Source organism: Theropithecus gelada, chromosome X, assembly GCF_003255815.1.
Source record: "Theropithecus gelada isolate Dixy chromosome X, Tgel_1.0, whole genome shotgun sequence".
NCBI classification, from domain to species: Eukaryota; Metazoa; Chordata; class Mammalia; order Primates; family Cercopithecidae; genus Theropithecus; species Theropithecus gelada.
The window spans coordinates 98,954,778-98,975,778 of NC_037689.1; the positions used below are offsets into that span (position 1 = coordinate 98,954,778).

The window sequence follows — 21,001 nt, forward strand, 5'->3', positions numbered from 1 at the left end:
ACCTTCCTATGCCTTAGAATCATCTGTAAAATGGGAGACAACAATACCTACCTCATAAGGGTTGTCGTGAGGATCGAATGAAATAATGCATATAGGCCAGGTGCAGTGGCTCATGCCTATAATCCCAAAACTTTGGGAGGCCAAGGCAAAAGGATCACCTGAGGTCAGGAGTTCAAGACTAGCCTGTCCAACATGGTGAAACCCCGTCTCTACAAAAATACAAAAATCAGCTGGGCATGATGGTGGGTGCCTGTAATTCCAGCTACTTGGGAGGCTGAGATGGGAGAATTGCTTGAACCCAGAAGGCGGACATTGCAGTGAGCCAAGATCGTGCCACTGCACTCCAGCCTGGGCAACAAAGCGAGACTCCATCTCAAAAGAGAGAGAGAGAGAAAAAAAAGCATATAAAGCACCTAGTACCATGCCAGGAATATAGTAAGTGCTCATAAATATAAGCTATTATTTAGTTCTCCCACAGTGCCTCACAGTCCTATGCCCATAGTCTTTAAAGTTCTTGTGGAGCAAATGAAATTGAGAACTATTAGTTTATTCCTCTTCCCAACATGCAAATTTGCCCATATGTAGCCTACCAGATTTCCAATAATATGAGAATAGCTAGCTGTTGTTACAATGGCCTACTTCTTTTCCCCAAACTTCATAGTTCTGCCTGCCTCTTCCAGAAACCATTTGCTGGCCCTATCTCTGCCTCCTCTCCACTCAGCAAGACTTGTCCCTACACATGTACCCTATGTTGCTTTAAGATTTCAGAGAGTAGGCCAGGCGTGGTGGCTCACGCCTATAATCCCAGCACTTTGGGAGGCCAAGGCGGGCAGATCACCTGAGGTCGGGAGTTCAAGACCAGCCTGGCCAACATGGGAAACCCCGTTTCTACTAAAAATACAAAATTAGCCAGGCATGGTGGCACATGCCTGTAATCCCAGCTACTTGGGAGGCTGAGGCAGGAGAATCGCTTGAACACGGGAGGTGGAGGGTGCGGTGAGCCGAGACCATGCAACTGCACTCTAGCCTGGGCAACAAGAGCAAAACTCCATCTAAAAAAAAAAAAAAAAAAAAAAGATTTCAGAGAGGACTGCATGGCATCAGCTCGTGGGTCTCTGAGACTTGAAAATTGAGAGCGCTTTTGCACCCTAGAGGCTGCTACTGGCGGCTCTGCGGCCGTCACCATGCCACAGAACGAATATATTGAATTACACTGTAAACGCTATGGGTACCGTTTAGATTACCATGAGAAAAAGAGAAAAAAGGAAAGTCAAGAGGCTCACTAACGTTCAAAGAAGGCAAAGAAAATGATGGTCTGAAGGCTAAGCTTTACCATAAACAGCACCATGCTGAGAAAATACAAATGAAAAAGACTATCAAGATGCATGAAAAGAGAAACACCAAACAAAAGAATGATGCAAAGACTCCACAGGGATCAGTACCTGCCTATCTGCTGGACAGAGAGGGACAATCTCGAGCTACAGTACTTTCCAATATGATTAAACAGAAATGAAAAGAGAAGGTGGGAAAACGGGAAGTCCCTCTGCCTGAAGTACGTGCCCAAGGAGAAACAGAAGTATTAAAAGTTATTCAAACAGGAAAGAGAAAGACGGCATGGAAGAGGATGGTTACTAAAGTCTGCTTTGTTGGAGATGGCTTTACAAGAAAATCACCTAAATATGGAAGACTCATCAGGCCAATGGGCTCGCGTTTCAAGAAAGCCCATGTAATACATCCTGAAGTGAAAGCCACCTTTTGTCTACCAATACTTGGTATAAAGAAGAATCCCTCATCCCCACTGTATACAGCTTTGGGTGTTATTACCAAAGGTACTGTCATTGAGGTAAATGTGAGTGAATTGGGCCTTGTGACGCAAGGAGGCAAAGTCATTTGGGGAAAATATGACCAGGTTACCAACAGTCCTGAAAATGATGGATGGATAAATGCAGTCTTACTGGTTTGACAGCAATTTCATATATAATTATTGAGGACTACAAACCAGTTGGAAAAAAACTGCCATTACCGTGATGTTTGTGAATACTACCAAACAGCCTTACATGTCTGCAATCATCAAGAGATGTATTTAGTAAATTGCAAACATTAAAATGGTTAAAAAAAAGATTTCAGAAAGTCAAAAGAGAGTAGTCAATTTTAAAAGTGTTTGCAAATGGAAGGGAGCATGTTCCCTGCCCCACTACCATATTTCACAATTCCATCTTCTCCTGTGTATCTGGAGGAATTTTACAGAACTGAATGGCCACCATCTGTAGGAAGTTCTAAGGGTTCATTTACATAATGTATCATTGGTGTCTTTTCTCCTTGGGTGAGGGCAGCAGGTTTTTCAGGTCAGAAGCTGCTCCACACCCCTAAACTCTCTGCATTCCCAGGATGTTAAGTCACTGAGTAAGCTGGGGAGGATATACGGAAGGAAAATTTTGCCTGGTCCAGTACTGAGGCACATTTTTGCCCTGTGTAGCGTCATTGTATCTCGAATTGCCCTGCTTAGATCACTATGTGTCTGTATGTTTCCATAGCACCCACTCCTTAAGTAGCTGATTCACATGGCTTTTATGGACCAAATTATTGTTCCATGCTGCTCTTGCTTTTACTTGAGGGTACAGTGACTATTGGGGAGAAATTCTTGCTTGAATTCCAAAGAAGTAATGTGTTCTGGAGGTCTGATAGATTATTTCTTTCAAGTTCACCTTGAATAACATAGTTAGAAGACAGCAGGTGAGCTTTATATGACAATAACCTAAGTCTCTTCATCATGAAAAATGGAATGAGGTAGTTGGGGTTGAAGAAAGGAGCTCTCCACTGTTCCAAAGCAAGTCCGTACACTCTCTCCCAAATTAAGTATACAATCCTTTTAGTCCCAAACAGTGACTGATGAAGGGAAAACCATGCTAGCCATGCCAAGAAATAAGATACTTTGGTTAACAGCCCTGCTACTTAGAAGAGAGAGCTCCTTGCCGGGCGCGGTGGCTCATGCCTGTAATCTCAGGACTTTGGGAGGCTGAGGCGGGCGGATCACGAGGTCAGGAGATTGAGACCACGGTGAAACCCCGTCTCTACTAAAAATACAAAAAAATTAGCTGGGCATGGTGGCAGGGGCCTGTAGTCCCAGCTACTCGGGAGGCTGAGGCAGGAGAATGGCATGAACCCGGAAGGCAGAGCTTGCAGTGAGCCGAGACTGCACCACTGCATTCCAGCCTCGGTGACAGAGTGAGACTCTGTCTCAAAAAAAAAAAAAAAAAAAAAAAGAGCTCCCTCAACATAATGTCTGACATTGGATAAGATGTGAGGAAATGACTAAAGATAAATTCTTAGCATGCTACCACGAGTAAAATTGGATGAGGACAGGAAGCCCTAGGTCAGATTGTTCACAATTTCTTGAAGTGTTGTGGTGGCCACGACTGGTACACATTACTAGGAGTTCTTCTAATTTTCCTGGTCTGGGAGGGGCAAGCATTAGTTAGGTAAATGCTGGAATATCTGGTCCCAAAAGGCAGTGGCCATAGTAACTTCAATCCCTTGGTTACCTCAGAGGTAGCTGGCTGACATTCTTATCAAAATACCCATCTGATATAAGAAGTAAACATTGAAATATAGGAGAAAAGGAGACATGCATTCGTCCACTGGGGGTATAGGAACGAACAGAGGGTTGGTAAACATATGCTCCTTGTTATAAAGAAAAATCCTGGCCAGGTGAGATGGCTCATGCCTATAATCCCAGCGCTTTGGGAGACCAAGGTGGGTGGATCATTTGAGGTCAGGAGTTCGAGACCAGCCTGGCCAACATGGTGAAACCCCGTCTACTAAAAATATAAAAATTAGCCAGGCATGGTGGTGGGCACCTATAATCCCAGCTACTCGGGAGGCTGAGGCAGAAGAACTGCTTGAACCTGGGAGGCAGAGGCTGCAGTGAGCCAAGATCACACACATCACTGCACTCCAACCTAGAAAACAGAGTGAGATTCCATCTCAGAAAAGAGAAAAAAAAGAAAAAAAAAAGTAAAATCCTGTAGGCAGAAACCAGTACTGATGATGATTTAATGTGATCTTGTTTCCCTCCTCTGACTTCACTCTACCTTGGAGTGTTAGTCACCCATCCCAATCCCAAACAACATGAAGGTGATGTCTCAGCTATCATTACTTTCTCTCTCCCCTAAACACACACACACACACACACACACACACACACACACACGCACACACATTAATGAAATACTCAGGACAACAGCAGACACAAAGTAGTCTTCATTTCTTCCACACATTGGAAACATTTTCAATTACAGTTCAGCTTCTCTGAGGTCCACATCAAGTAGTAAAATACCAAGAGCACAGAAAAGCTGGGTTAGATAAAATCTCTGCTAATGAGGCACTAAGGGAGAGGCTTCGCTCAACAATTCCACTAGACAAGCTGGAGGTCCATGCAGGTGCCTGAGAAAAAGAGTCATTTTGGCTTATGCCCTGAAGGAATTCTACTCTGCACTTTCTCCTCAGAGTGTGCCTATGAAGTGCCACTGTAAAGAGAGGTCCTTGCTGAATGGCCACTAGTAAAATCCTAACAGAGAGCTAATCTGTTTGGGGAGCAGCTTTTTTAATAGTGGGGATTTTCTTCTCAGCCAGAGCTTCTCACTGGAATTAAAAAGACCCCAGCCACACTGACAGTTGCAGGTTCCACATTAGTCAGACTGTTTCCTGGGAAGTACTCTTAGCTGGTAAGTTGTCATATCCTCTGATCAGTCAGGATATATTCTAGTGGGATTCTGGGCCTTCGGCTCAGTCCAGGAAAGCTCAGAAATGCATCAAGCAAATGAGCAGAGCTAGAAGGTCACTTTAGAGAGCCTAAAGTGTTTGAAGGCAAGTTATTCCAATCGACCTAGGTAAGAAGGGTGTGAATGGTATTTCTGACCCTTTCAACCATATAGTGGATACCCCCTGGTTCCAAACATAGTGGTAACTCTTAAGAAAATAAAACCTATTTGGGAGTTGCTCTTTCTTCTGATAGGCTTAACAGAAAAGTCAAGAAAATGATGGGTATCTCACCCATGAGCCTCATCCTTTCCTTCAATTTCATGGTTACTCTTGGCAACTCCCAACTCATCCTAAAATACCCAGAAAATAGAATCAGACAACACTTTGCCTTGCTTCAGTCTCAAAGGGTGGCTCTGGGTTCTCAACCCTGGTCCGAGGGTGCCGGTGGCAGCAGACACAGTGGAGGTAGTCTACTACATTATGGGCGAAGAGTGAGCGCAATGGATGCAAGTACTGGAAGAAAAGGAGCATGAAGCCAATGGAAATCAGATAAGCAATAATGAGCTGCAAGGCAATCAAGGAATGACAATAATTCAGTAACACTTTCGCTCCAAAGAACTTAAAAACCAAGACCATGATCACATTCTCTACCAACCTCACACTGTAGTGCAGGCCCATATGTCCCCAGTTCTGCCCTTTGTCGACAAGATCTCTGTCTGCCAACCTCAACTGCAAAGCTGACCAGCAAGAGAAGTTGATGCCAGCATAGAGGATGGTGACAGAAATCAGGACCACCAGAGTGCCGACCCGGCTGAAGTTTTTCTCAATGTTATTGGGCATCTGGGCACCACTCCTCCAGAACTTAATCCAGGGCTCAAAGAGGATGATCAGGAAGTTGAGCACTAGGAAGGGCACAGCCTTCAATTTCAAAGTAGCTGAGAAGAGTACTAGAATCAGGAGGCGGGAAGTGATCTCCAATGTCCGCCAGATGGTGATGCAAAGGACTTCTAGTGGCCCAAGGCGAATCTTGTAATCATCGTACTTGATCTGGATAGCCAACATATTGCAAAGGGTCGCCCCATAGGTGACAGATACCAGGGAAAATACCATTAGCACAACTGTTAAAAAAAAACAAAAACAGGCAATCAGTCAATGTTGGTAATGAAGGCTGTACTTATAACCCAGAGGTCCAGAGAGAGGACAGGTGAGACTTGAGAGCTCCAGTTAAGAGCAAATGCAAATATGATCACAGCTATGTAAACAAATAGCATGCATTTGAATAGACTTTCTCCAAAGGCGGCATATAAATGGCCAACAGGTATATGAAAAGGTGTTCAACATCACTAATCATCACAAAAATGCAAATCAAAACCACAATGAGATATCACCTCACAGCTGTTAGAATGGCTATTATTTAAAAAAAAAATAAGTGTTGGTGCGGATGTGAGAAAAAAGACCCTTGTACACTGTGGGAACATAAATTGATACAGCCATTATGGAAAACAGTATGGAGGTTCTCCAAAAAAATTAAAAACAGAATAGCCAAATGATCAAATAATCCCACTGCTGGGTGTATACCTAAAGAAAATCAGTATCTCAAAGAGATATCTGCACTCCCATGTTCATTGTAGTATTATTCTCAATAGCCCAGCTATGGAAACAAACTCAGTATCTGTTGACAGATGAATGGATAAAGAAAATCTGGTGTGTGTGTGTGTATGAATATTATTCAACCATAAAATTAAGGAAACCCTGCCATCTGTGACAACACAGATGAACCTAGAGGACATTATGCTAAGTGAAATGAGCTAGATACATAAAGAAAAATACTGCATTGTCTTACTTATATGTGGAATCTAAAAAAGTTGAACTCCTAGAAACAGAGTAGAATGGGTGGTTACCAGGGGATGGGGCCTTAGGGAAATGGAAGGATTTTGATCAAAGGCTACAAACTTAGAGTTATAAGATGAATAAGTTTCAGAGCTCTAATGTACAACATGATGACTATAGTTGGCAATAATGTATTGTGTACTTGAAATTTTTAAAGAGAGTAGATCTTAAGTTTTACCACACACACATATATACACACACACACGTACAAAAATGGTAACTATGTGAGGTGATGAATGTGTTAGTTTGGTTGTGGTAATCATTTCACAATGTGTGCATACATCAAAACATCACATTGTACACCTTGAATACATACAATAAAACAAAATAGATGCACAAAAAATTGAAAAAATGAACCAAAATATCTTTTTTTGTGTGTGATAGTCTTATATCAGTTTTAGAAATCTTTTTCTCTACATTGCTCTATTTTCTAAATTTCCCATGATGAACATATACTGTAACACTTTAATAATCATATAAATATATAAAATAAACTTCCTTAAAAAGCGTGGGTCTTAGAACATTGAGAAGTCACTAACATGAGAAGAGTACATATAAAGGTATCAGGCAGACTTTGCTGATGAAGCAGGCTTTGGAGCAAACATTGAATAAGGCAGAAAGGACTCTATCTGAAAAAATCCAGTCTTAGGAGACTCATAGAGAATGCCCTTGCTAATAGAAGTCCCTTCTTTGATGTATATCTTCTTCAAGGAACTAACGTTGTTTGTGTATTTCTAGAACACTTAACTTCAGTGATGTGTCAAAATGTGTATTGAAAATTCCATGAAGGCAGGAGGGACCATGTCTATTTTGCTCACTGCTGTATTCCCAGAGCCTAATATATTACCTGGAACATAGCAGGTGCTCAGTAAATGTTTGTGGAATTAATGAAGACTTCTGAGATTAGAGAGGTGCATAAAATACCTAATTAGGCTGGGCGTGGTGACTCATGCCTGTTATCCCAGCACACTGGGAGGCCAACACGGATGGACCACCTGAGGTCAGGAGTTTGAGACCAGCCTGGCCAACATGATGAAACCCCATCTCCACTAAAAATATAAGTATTAGTCAGGTGTGGTGGCGTGCACCTGTAATCCCAGCTACCTAGGACACTGAAGCAGGAGAATTGCTTGAACCCGGGAGGCAGAGGTTATAGTGGGCCGAGATTACACACTGTGATCCAGCCTGGGCAACAGAGTGAGACTCTGTCTCAAAAAGAAAAAAAAATTAGCTGGGCATGATAGCATGCCTGTAATCCCAGCTGCTCAGGAGGCTGAGGCACGAGAATCACTTGAACCCAGGAAGCAGAGGTTGCAGTGAGTTGAGATCGCCCCACTGCACTCCAGCCTGAGCACCAGAGTGAGACTCCTTCTCAAAAAGAATAAATAAATAAATAAATAAATAAAACTAATTAGAAATCCTTGGTTCCAGCCGGGCACACGGTGGCTCACACCTGTAATTCCAGCACTTTGGGAGGCTGAGGTGGGTGGATCACCTGAGGTCAGGAGTTCAAGACCAGCGTGACCAACATGGTAAAACCCGGTCTCTACTAAAAATACAAAAATTAGCCAGGCGTGGTGGTGCATGCCTGTAAGGAGGAAGAGAAGAAAGGAAAGGAATGGAGAGCAGAGGAGAGGAGAGGAGGAAAGAAAGAAAGAAAGAAGGAAAGAAAGAAAGAAGGAAAGAAAGAAAAAGAAAGAAAGAAAGAAGGAAAGAAAGAAAGAGAAAGGGAAGAAGAGAGAGAGAAAGAAAGAAAGAAAAAGAAAGAAAGAAAGATGAAGGGAGGAAGGGAAGAGAGAGAAAGAAAGAGAGAAAGAAAAGGAGAAAGAAAGAAAAAGAGAAAGGAAGAAAGAAAAAGAAAGAAAGACAGAAAAGAAGGAAGAAAGAGGAAGGGAGGAAGGGAAGAAGAGAGAGAGAAAGAAAAGGAGAAAGAGAGAAAAAGAGAAAGAAAGAAAAGGAGAAAGAAAAAGAGAAAGAAAGAAAAAGAAAGAAAGAAAGAAAGAAAGAGATAAAGAAAATCCTTGGTTCAGCTGTATGGGAACTTTTGGAAGTCACTGAATATCTATGTGCCTCAGTTCTCAATTCACTGAGATACTCTAGAGTTGCTTATATTTGTCATCAGCAATGTCAATTCATTACCCCCATATGTTAGGAATCTCTGAATTTGCAGCAGGGTGGTTCAAAAAATTCAAAACCCTGTTGCCTCGCCCATGACATCCATGGAACCATATGTTAGAGTAGTGGCCCTAAAGAGCCAGGATGCTCCCTAACCTACCTAAGCCTCAACTACAGATGACACAGGTGGCCCTTTCCTTTTCTTTCTTTATGTCAAAGGATGCTGATTACTAAGAAAAGTCCAGTGCTCTCAAGAGAACTGGGAGGGCTGAGGAATACTCATCCAAAAGAAAAGCTGGAGCTTTCTGTTCCTATTAAAACACTTGATCTAGGGAAAAGGTGGCCATAGCGATGTCAACTTAATCTTTTACTTTTCATGGAGGAAAAGTTAAGATGTCCCCCAGGTAAACCCAAAAGGAAGCACAGCTCTGTTTCTGAGTTCTTCAGTTTTAAGTAGAGTGTTGGAATCTCAGAGACTGGAATGGGAGACTCTCGAAGTGGTGATTCTTGGCTTTCTCAACCATTCTCAGTCCCATCCTCAAGAGCTGATGCACCTTATGGAACTGGGAATGTCAGAGCATACATTCAGCTATGTGGCGATGCTTTCCCTTACACTAGAACTCATTTATTGATTAGTAGTGTAACAGAAGGAAAAAAAACCTGATGCTTCCAATAAATGTCAAAACATTTTCAATCTGCGTCCCTACAAATAGACTCATGCCATAAAAGAACAAAATACACAGGCTCTGGAGGCAAACACCCTGAATTCCAATCCAATCTTTGCTTACAGGACCTTGGGGGAATATACTTAAACTCTCGGTGCGTCTGTTTCTTCATCTGTAAAATGAGAATAATAATTATCTCATAGGGTTGTGGTAAAGATTAAATAAACATTTACATGTAAAGGGCTTAGAGAAATGCTTAGAACCTAGTAAATTCTATCTTTTAGCTGTGTTCTTTCTTTTCTTCCTTCTTCCCTTATTCTTTCTTGTCCTTTTTCTTCTCCTCCCCCTCCTCCTCTTTCTTCCTATTCTTTGTCATCTTCATCATCCCCGTGTTTCCAAAAGTATGGTAGGTGGGTTTACTTTACCTGGATACTATCCTGGTACTTAGAAAATCAGGTCATTTTAAAACTGATAGAACATCTGAAAGTAAGCCTTATAAAAATGTAAGACTCATAGCAAGAAAACTATACAACTTTACTGAAGAAAATGATACAATTTTACTGAGGTACATTTTAAAATATTTAATAAAATGGAGAGATTTATCATTTCACAATATGAAATCCATCAATCCTATAAACATGTAAATTCCCCCCAAATAACCTAAGCAATTTGATACCAATCTCAATCAGAATCTCAATGAAATGTTTTTTTCTTTTGCTGTTATTATTTTGCTTTGTTTTTTGTAGGAGGAATTGAAAAACTGATCTTGAAGATTAATCTACTTAGAAGATTGGGGAAAATTGTTCTACCAGATGAGAGATGCGATAGGCCTTTGTAAGAAAGGCACAAAATCTAAAAGCAATAAAGAATTTGAATACATAAAAATGTAATACTTCAGAATTCCAGAAGATACTACAAAGTGTATTGTGGATATTAAATATATCACACACATATTACTTGTATGACATGTATATACATGTTTAAAACATGTGTATGTACAAACAAAAAATATACAAATATATGCATACATACTCATTCACAGCAGAGAAAGGATTAATAACAAGAATAAGTAAATAGCTCCTAAAACTTAACATGAAAAAGACAACTCACTAGAAAAAGTGAGTAAAATATATAAACAAGCAATTCACAGAACACACAATGACCAAACACAAAAAGATGCTCAGCTTCATTCATAACCAAAGAAAGCCAATTATTTTAAAAGTCAATTATTTTATAATTATACAAATAAATGATATTGAGTTTAAGATATGAAGAAACAGAAACAGGCACATTTGCATACTGTTGGTGAGAGTATAAATTCATATACCTTTTTGGGAGAGTTATTTGGCAATATCAATAAAATTTTAAACATACATATCCTTCCACTCAGCAATTCTACTGCTATAAATTTGTCCTACAAAGTCTCATTTGAGGACACATGCATTTATAAAGATGTTTACTGTGGCATAATTTGTAATTAGAAAAAAACGTTTTTGTGAAAAATTAAAATTTGTGAGACTGACATAGGGTTCCTGCTGCCCCTCTGTCTTCCACAGTGTGAGGTCCTTAATCATGGCCTCCAAACATCTGCAGAAGTAAAGCATCATGGGAACTTAACTAAAGCTGTCCTGGGAAGAGAGGTTGTAATGAGGGGAAAAAATAACTTGGGGAGGTTGTGCTACCTTTTTGTTTTTTTCGAGACAATCAATAGAATCCTATCAGTAGAAAATTAGGAGAATAACAATAGTCTAATTCATATAAAGGAAACCCATATTATTGTTTATTATTGTGATACATGTATATATAAATAACTTGAGAAAAGATGTACTGGCATACCGTACTTTTGAAAAAGACTTTGTTGACAGAATGTTTCATACAGTCCATTTTTGGGCAAAAACATATACAATATATATTGTATGTATGTTTATGTTTACATAGTAAAAATAAGTCCAGGAGGATATATACTGGATAATTAACAGAGGTTATCTTTGGGGAGTGAGATTACGTTTCCTATTTTATATCTATTCTGTATGGTTTTTAATTTTTACTATAACCATGTCTGACTTTTGTAATTAAAAAAAATAAAGACCAAAACTAGTAATGCATGATCACGAAAAAAAAATTTCAAACCATACAGAAGAATTTAAAAAAGTAAGACTGCTGACTTTTCATTCCCACTCTGCAGAGGTAGTTTCTTGCATAGTTTTCCAGAAATTTTCTGTGCATATACAATTACTTATACGTCAATCTGTGCATGTATTACTTTTGTAATGTACTCCTTTATTTATTTATTTATTTATTTATTTATTTATTTATTTATTTATTTATTTATTTATGAGACGGGAGTCTCCCTCTGTCGCCAAGGCTGGAGTGCAACGGTGCAATCTCGGCTCACTGCAACCTCCACCTCCCAGGTTCAAGCAATTCTCCTACTTCAGCCTCCCGAGTAGCTGGGATTACAGGCACCTGCCACCACGCGTAGCTAAATTTTTTTTTTTTTTTTGAGACAGTCTCACTCTGTTGCCCAGGCTGGAGTGCAACAGCGAGATCAGGGCTCCCAGGTTCAAGTGATTCTCGTGCATCAGCCTCCCAAGTAGCTGGGATTATAAGCATCCGCCACCATGCCTGGATAATTTTTGTATTTTTAGTAGAGACAGGGTTTTGCCATTTTGGGCAGACTGGTCTCAACCTCCTGACCTCAGGCGATCCACCTGCCTCAGCCTCCCAAAGTGCTGGGATTACAGGCACCAGCCACCGTGCCCAGCCTTGACTTTTTAAAAAATATTTTTAGTAGAGATGGGGTTTCACCATATTGGCCAGGATGGTTTTGAACTCCCGACTTCAAGTGATCTACCTGCCTCGGCCTCCCGAAGTGCTAGGATTACAGGCGTGAGCCACCATGCCCAGCTGTAATGTACACCTATTTTTATTAGATGATTTAAAGGAAAAGCATCATCATTTCTAAAGAGTTTTCTCCTCAAACTACTATGTATGTATGTGAAAAGCTTCAAGACCAATAGAACTTCAAGAACAATTCTTAGTGGGGAAAAAAGACAAAAGAGGGCAAATTTCCTCCTTACCTTATTTGAGACATGGGACTTTGCCAAACAGGGCTAGAACCTAATAATTAGGAAATGGTCCAAAGCTGTACCCACACCTATACCAGCGCCTGCCCAAGCAGATGAAGCACATCTCAGGCTGTTAAAATTCATTAACAACAATTTATCTCAACTTTGAAAACACTGACTCACATTTCATCCACTGCTAGAGGTCGTACTCATTTCAGGATCCCTTTTTTACAAGTGGGAAATTAGGTCAGTGATTGCTTTGTAACTTCCTCCAAAGATCGCAGTGAAGGTCAGAACTTGGACCAGGCCTCACTCTCATTAGTATTCACCCCACACTCCTTTTCTTTCTCTCCACTGGCATTAGCAGAAATGATTCAATCACTGGTTCCCAAATGTGGCTGATCAAAATCAACTGGGGTAACTTTTAGAAATACATATTCCTGCCCCAGCCACACTCTAAGATTGACTCAAGTCTGGGGAGCGAATATAATTTCAAAAAGAAGCTCATCACATGATTCTGATGATCAGTACTAGTTGTGAACCTCTTATTAAAGACTGCCATCCTTAAACAAACAAAACAACTAACAGCATAATTTAAACATTTTGGGCAAGGGAAAATATCCTACTGACTGCTGGTATTATTAGCTTCTTCTGGGCCCAGAGAAGGCTTATCTGTGACATTTTTAGTCTAAACAGCTTACCTGTTTAAGAAATCTGGCAGGCTTGAGATGTCTGACTCCACAAGTTCTTTGACAGTCTCCCAGTGCTGTCTAATAGAACTTTCTGTGATGATGGAAATGTTTATACCTGTGCCATCCAATACAGTAGTTGCTAGCCACGCATGGCTACTGAGAACTTGAAATGTAGCTAGTATCAACGGGCAAGTTTTTAATTTTATTTAATTTTAAGTTAAATAGCCACATGAAGCTAGTGGCCAGTATATTAGACAGCTTGGGTCTAGACTTCTAAAACCCTTGATTTAACTGGAGCCCTCCCCTCTCCTGACCCCACTCACCTCTACCCAGGGGAACCTCTGCAGAGATCAGGCTCACATAGAGCTGATAGGTCAGCTGGGGCACTGAGCCCAGGAAGGCTTGGATCTGTGACATACGTTTGTAGGCATTGCGGTGCATAGCCAGGGTCCGGATGGAGTGGCCCACCTCCCATTCTATCAGCACCTCCTCGCCATCTATTAGCATCTTCTTTCGGGTGAGGCTGACATAGGGCTCCTCCTGCTCCTCTTTCTTCCACAGTGTGAGGTACTTAATCATGGCCTCCAAACATCTGCAGAAGTAAAGCATCATGCGAACTTAACTAAAGCTGTCCTGGGAAGGGAGGTTGTAATGAGGGGAAAAAAATAACTTGGGGAGGCTGTGCTACTTCTGTATTTTATTTATTTTATTTTATTTTATTTTTGAGACAAAGTCTTACTCTGTCACCCTGGCTGGAGTACAGTGGCACAATCATGATTCATTGCAGCCTTGACCTCCTGGTCTCAAGTGATCCTCCCATCTCAGCCTTCTGAGTAGCTAGGAATACAGGCACATGCCACCATGCCAGCTATTTTTAATCTGTGTAGAGATGAGATCTAGACATGTTGCCCAGACTGGTCTCGAACCCCTGGGCTCAAGAAATCCTACTGCCTTGACCCAAAGTGCTGGGATCCTAAAGTGCTGGGATCACACGTGTGAGACACCATGGCTGGCCTGCACTACTTTTTGTCTTTTTCTCTCTCCTGCTCTGATCATTTCTCATAGGTCAAAGGGTGGATCATGCCTTCTACAAATTATATGAATCGAAATCCTTTTTTGTCCAGTCATTGACTATCCTAAGAACACCATTTCAGAAGTACTTGTTTGAGGACTTGAGGAATTGTTTTGTCTTTTTAAGAATAGGCCTATGGCAGGTAGAAAAGTGCCTTGAACACAAAGGTATTAAGTCAATACTGTTTTCCTAGCGAAATGATGAAGGTTCCAAAAGGCCCTGTTTTCTTACCTCAAATTCGTGAGGTAAAGCATTCCTCACTCAAAGCATTCAGCTCCATAACCAAGGTTTTAGATTCTGCTTTTTCTTTATTAATTTAATTTAATTTAATTTAATTTTGAGACAGAGTCTTGCTCTGTCACCCAGGCTGAAGTGCAGTGGCACGATCTCGGCTCACTGTAACCTCTGCCTCCCGGGTTCAAACGATTCTCCTGCCTCAGCCTCCTGAGTAGCTGGGATTACAGGCACGTGCCACCACGTCTAAGTTTTTTTTTTTTTGTATTTTTAGTAGAGATGGGTTTTCACCATATTGGCCAGGCTGGTCTTGAACTCCTGACCTCAGGTGATCCACCCGCCTCAGCCTCCCAAAGTGCTGGGATTACAGGTGTGAGCCACTGCACCTGGCCAGATTCTGCTTTTTCAAGAAAGGGCTCATAACTATATCTCAGCCAAAAAGTCTTGGGAGAGATCAGGGAAAAAAAAAATCTCATATACACAGGAAGCAATGAAAGCAACAAAGGTACTTAAAAGACGACAACTCAAACCTGAATGAACTACATACCTAGGCCCTCGAAAGATCACTGTAATAGTTACTTTTTGTGCCTCTTGACCTGTTCGTGGACAGAAGCCTTTTAAACTGGATTCTTTCTTTACAAAGAGAAAAACATCCTTATGAAAGTCTATCATCCTTGGAATAAGGGTAAAATGACATTTCCTGCTATGCCCCTCCTATCTCCCCCATACAAATCAGAAGTCTATAGCAGTTCTGATGTGGTAAGTGGAAGACAAGCAACTAGAACATCTTGTTCTGGAACACCTGAGTTACCACTTCCCTACTCACCTTGAACGAATAAAAACTGTGGACTACTTATGACTAGTAAGAACATTTGTAGTGGACATTAAGGCATCTTGCCTAATAGACTGAGGTCAAGGGTTGTATTTATCTTGTTTACAGCTCTTATCACTTAGTGGGTATTTGAGAAATATTTGCTGAGTAAATGAAAGAATAAGAAGGAAGAAAATAATACAGGGTAAGCAATTATGTGAGGAGAGGATAATAATAACAGCAATGAAATTTAACAGAAAAGTAGACCAAAGACAAGCCCAGAGGTTGATATGCTCTCTAGCCTTTAGTTCCTGATAAGGAAAATTTGGAACATATGCTGGCTGCCAGTCTCCATAGATCACCCTAAGATTGATGCATGTGTACCACTCTGAAGCATGTAGTTTGAAATTTTCACCTTCTAGGGACAAACTCTAAGACCTGGGAAAGAAAAAGATGCAAAGAAAGAACAGAGAAGAAAAAGCAACACTTTTTTCTGATTCTTGTTCTGCATAAGTGCATTTTCAATGAAAAATTTTATATTTTAATCCAAACCCATCAGTACTATTGCTAAATTGGAGAACAGTATTGGAGAAGGTGGTGGCATGAAATGTTCCATTTACATTTACATAAATGTTCCGTTTCTATTCTCAAGGCTATTTTCTGGTTTAAGTAAGGGTGTTTGCCCATTTATAAGCTTCAATAAATTAGAGCACATTTTCATTTCAGAAGTATGCTTGCATTTCATGTAAGGCACCCAGACCCTACAAGCACTTTCATGTGCCTGATAGCACTAATCAAGTTCCTACCTATCTAACAAGTAATTGGCCTTGAAAATAAACAAATCCAGAGTATAATTTATGAGTTTTTAATTATCTTTTCTCTGCTGTGGGCTTAGCTGCCTGAGGTTATAAATGCTTCCCAATCATTTCTAGCGGAAGCTAAACAACAAAAATGAAAAACAGTACTCAACACTCCACACAGAGGGTTCACAAAGCAAACAAAGGAAGTCAAAAAGAGGGGAGGGTGCAGCTAGGTACTTTCTGAAATTTGTATCTTGAGAGTTTTCGATTGGTTAACTCAATATATTGCATTTGAAAAAGGAGGGACGAATGGTTTATTTGCTCCTCTAGTGACATCTTTAAATTTCTTGGTTTCAAGGTCAAGATGAGGTCTTCCTTTTACAGCTTAACTTCAAAGATTTAGAACCATAAAGGATCTTTAGATTACCCAGTCCAAAGATGCATATAGGCCAGCTGAGTTATATCTGACCAATAGAAATGGTTTGGCCCATCCTGTGTTGTTGTTGTTGTTTTAGTCAGCTGTGAAAATTTAAAATCATGACATTTCATGTAAAAATCCTGTCTTTGGAGCATCTCCTGAAAACTTAGTAGATCTGGCAATACTGGGTCTGAATTCCAACATGGAAACAACAGGCCAGGGCTCTAGAGGGGCTACCTCCTTCAGGCAGGTCATGAAGATTTCAGATTACCATGGTATTCACTACTCCTCAGTATTTCTCTAACACTGAGACTTTGTTTTCATTTATCATCACACACAAGGCTACTGTTTTTTCTTATACTAGGCCTGCTCCATTCATTTATGATACCTGCCTGGTCCATGCAAGTGTTTGAGTTTGAGACCCATGATTTAGACTAACCCATTTGCTTTACAGATGAGAGAACTATATATGCCTTCCTGTGAAGACATCTTCAGAGATTTTACCAAGAACACACAACCAGTCAATGACAGAGGGAAGACTAGACTCCAAATCTCCTGAATTTCAGGCCACTGTTTCTGTTGATATCCCATATTCTCTCTGATGGAGCCTAATCAATTCCTCCCCACTTAAAAATGTATTGATTAAAAAATTTTCTGGCTTTATTGAGGTATAAATGACAAATAAAAATTATATATATGTACATACATGAAATTTTATAAAGGAGTGAGTTCCATCCTTAATCAGTTTCACAAACTGTTTTTAGTTGTCTAATGATGAAGTATCTTCCCATTGCAACACTCTGACCCATATTCCTCGGCTGACTGCAGTCGTCTACCTCTCTTGCAATCAAGACAAACGTGGTCCATTCCTTACTCTTGAACTCATAAATTTTGCAACATCTCTCTACCTTGAAAACCCCATAGCATCCAGATGAGACTGTTGACAGAGATGCCTGTCTTCTTAGGATTAAGTACATTCTCTCCACTTGAAGGCAATCTGAATGGAAATACTTGATACTACTAAATTGTGCTACTGCATCCACATAGAGAGATGAACTGTCTTCCTTTGTCCCCTCCTAACTTTGTATCTTTATTGCAGAAATATACAAAGAGATAAACAGGAGACTGATAAACCGACAGAGAATGAACTACATTGAGTTGGGGTACCAGATTATCACAGATGGTTTAAAATATTTTCCAGATGTCAAATTACATTGAAAATTTGAAAATGGCAGTAGCACCAGCCCAAGCAGCTCAGGGTAAAGAAACTCTTATCCAATTTACAAAGCATCCAAAAGGTAGAGTCAAAATTACACTCAGGCCAGGCACGGTGGCTGACTTTGGGAGGCTGAGGCAGGAAGATCACTTGAGCCCAGTCTACATAACGAGACCCCATCTCTACAATTTTTTTTTGTTTTGTTTTTTGAGATGGAGTCTCACTCTATCGCCCAGGCTGGAGTGCAGTGGCACCCATCTTGGCTCACTGCAACCTCCACCTTCCGGGTTCAAGTGATTCTCCTGTCTCAGCCACCAGAGTAGCTGGGATTACAGATGTGCGCCACCACTCCCAGCTGATTTTTAGTAGAGATGGGGTTTCACCATGTTGGCCAGGCTGGTCTTGAACTCCTGACCTCAGGTGATCCACCCACCTCAGCCTCCCAAAGTGCTGGGATTACATGTGTGAGTCACCACACCTGGCCTAGAATTTTTTTAAAAAAATTAACCAGGCGTGGTGACACATGCCTTTGGTCCCAGCTACTTGGAGGCTGAGGTGGGAGGATCGCTTGATCCCAGGAGATCAAGGCTGCAGTGAGCCAGGATTGCACCACTGCACTGTAGCCTGGGAGACAGAGCAAGACCTTGTCTTAGAAAAAAAAAAAATTAAAAAAATAAAATTACACACTCTGCAGCTATGGCCTTCATGCACAGGGTGATCACGTCTTGTTGTTCCCATACTAGTTTACACAGCCCAAATCCAGACAGCAAACATTCTCTAATAAAGTCTTGTTAATAGTATCGTTCATTGTTTTGGAACACAGGTACATACCACATGTTCATCATGGTGGCATTTAAGATTTCAGATAAGTTTTTTGGATGGTAGACAGGGAAGCCGAGAGTGGGAGGAAATGAGAGAACTGATTAGAGCCATAGTAGCCATCTTGTAAATCTTTCATCTTTCTCTGCCCAAGTCTGGGGTGGGGTTCGGGGGGTAAAGAAAAGATTTAAAAGTTGCTCACCTGATAACAGGTCCCAAGAGGATTAGATGCATAAATAATGATAGCGGTTTATCTTTGGCTAGATCTCTGTGGACAAAAATGAGGGTCAACTGGACCATAATGGATGAAAACATAAAGAAAGAAAAGGTGTATGTCATCCAGTAAGTTTCACTATTCTTTCGATAGATTCTAACCATGTACAAAGCAGATGCAGCCTCCCCACAGTACAAAAAGGTGGAGAAAAGGATGCTAAATGGAAAAGTAAATCGGGGGTTGGTTCCACGGATGACATCTTCCTGCAGAGATGAAACCGGATCCACATTTGGCTCCTCAGGAATTTCATAAACTCTGTCCATTGTTGAGGTTCTTTCTGAATGTTGTGGTCTGGTGTTCATAGCACCCTCCCATCCATCCCCAAGAGAACCCTGTAGCCGCTGCAGTCCAAGTATAGGTGAGGAGAGCTCTGTCAAGTCCCGTTTGGGAACAGAGATTCACTAGTTAGAGCAAGAAACCGCTCTCTTCTAGACTCAGATTCGACTTGGAGTCTGGGATGGAAAACCCAGGAGTACCACTTTGAACTCGACTCTTGATTGGCCCAGGATTCCAATCGTCAACATACTTGCTGTGAAACTTGAACAAGACAAAAGCAAGCATCTCAGCGCCCCATCCAGAGTCCAACTCCAGGGACGTGAAGAGTCATGAGAACAGCGGCTTCCGTGGCAGCTCCTTTTGCAGCCCCTCAGGCAGGGAGTAGCCAATCTGTTGGGAGCACCGACACTCAACAGCTCCTCACAAAGAGTGCTGACCAGTGTGTTCTCTCAAGTCAGCGGAGAGCTGAGCCAGGGCAGAAGAGGGGGCGCAACCGGGATTCAGTTCAGTGCCTAGGTATCCTAGCTATTGCTAGGCTGTAGCTATCAGCTCGCCCGCTCACCTGCGCGCTCTCAGGACCTTTGCTGAGTCCAGGGTTCTCAGGATAGCTCCTCGGATTCCCCAGCCCCGCCCCCAAGACCGCCTGGCCCGGGACTGGAGAGCAGTGTTGAGGGAAAGAAGCAGAGCGCGCTCGCTCTACAGGATCAAGAAAAGGCTGGAGGGGCTGCTTCTCCTCGGAGAAACTTTGCTAGTGAGAGGCACGACGTGCGGGTCGCCAAACTCTTGGACGCCGTCTGCTGCCAGGGTCCTGCCTGGCCTGCGATTCCAGCTGCGAGAGGCCGGCAGCTTCAAAAACTAAGGCACCGGGACGGCGGGGGCGGGCGAGATGGGCGGGACAGCTGGGGCCAAACAAAACCAGCCAGAGAGTTCCCGGGCAGGCGGCCAGCCGAGGGATGCTCCTTGAAGAGTGGCGGGACAAAAGGGGCTTGGGCCGCTCTTCAGAAGCACTTCTGACCACGACCTCCAGACCCAGGCGGGAGCCACAGCTTTACTCTTCCCTAAGAGCAGCAGGCGCCCACTTCTACCCCGCCCTCCCTAACTAGTTAAGTGACTTGCTCCAACACTCATTCTACCCACGCGGTTAGGCAGGTGTGTCTCCCTCGGCCGCAGGGTTGAACCTCCCTAGGTCCTATTGCCCTCCAGATAATATCATGAGAGGGTGAACCTGGGAGGAATTGGGCCAGAGTTTTCAGCGGAGGGAAGATGGAACAGGATAAAGGTCAAGACTCAAGGTCAGCCTACAGACACTGAAAGCTCATATTTTATGCCTTGATTTCTCCACTTGCAAAATGAGGCCAGGATAGGAGCTTTAGAAAGAACTTACAGGTCTTTGGTTGAAAGGTTATGAAGAGGTGCCAAATTCTAAACAGACTGGCAAAAAGCCAAGAGAGAGCTGTTAGTAAAAACTGAGAGGGGTGTCTTAAAGAGCTTTGCAAATTACCTATATTCTTAAGTGTAATCCTCCCCTACCTCACTGAGCTTTCGTTTGCATGTCATTTGCATAATTCTAAACCTCAGAGAAAAAGAGAAAACATCTGCCTCCTGGTAATAATATAAATGTAGGCCAGGCACAGTGGCTCACGCCTGTAATCCCAGCACTTTGGGAGGCTGAGGCCGGCAGATCACTTGAGGTCAGGAGTTCGAGGCCAGTCTGGCCAACATGTTGAAACCCCATCTCTACTAAAACTACAAAAATCAGCCGGGCGTGGTGGTGCATGACTGTAATCCCAGCTACTCAGGAGGCTGAGGCAGGAGAATCACTTGAACCCGGAAGGCAGAGGTTGCAGTGAGCCGAGACTGCACCACTGCACTCCGGTCTGGGCAACAGAG

The 21,001-nt window shown here is 41.9% G+C and overlaps 1 protein-coding gene and 1 pseudogene across 1 annotated transcript; one reads left to right on the forward strand and one right to left on the reverse strand.

Moving 5' to 3' along the window:
* The first annotated feature begins 1,183 nt into the window (after window positions 1-1,183).
* LOC112616359 lies at window positions 1,184-1,963 on the forward strand (annotated as a pseudogene).
* Window positions 1,964-4,245: 2,282 nt separating this feature from the next.
* XKRX (XK related X-linked) lies at window positions 4,246-20,219 on the reverse strand. Its single transcript, XM_025372942.1, has 3 exons — window positions 18,764-20,219; window positions 13,515-13,783; window positions 4,246-5,879 (listed from the first exon to the last, which is right to left on the reverse strand). The coding sequence occupies exons 1-3, from the start codon at window positions 19,135-19,137 to the stop codon at window positions 5,134-5,136; spliced, it is 1,389 nt and encodes a 462-aa protein (XP_025228727.1). The 5' UTR covers window positions 19,138-20,219; the 3' UTR covers window positions 4,246-5,133.
* Window positions 20,220-21,001: the final 782 nt, after the last annotated feature.

Excerpts from the sequence above, each read along its gene's own strand:
- XKRX (XM_025372942.1), bottom strand. The coding sequence starts at position 19,137 with ATGAACACCAGACCACAACATTCAGAAAGAACCTCAACAATGGACAGA. Across the intron at positions 13,784-18,763 it reads CTCTTGGGACCTGTTATCAG|ATGTTTGGAGGCCATGATTA; the intron begins GTGAGCAACTTT and ends TTACTTCTGCAG. Across the intron at positions 5,880-13,514 it reads AGAGGTTCCCCTGGGTAGAG|TTGTGCTAATGGTATTTTCC; the intron begins GTGAGTGGGGTC and ends TTTTTTTAACAG.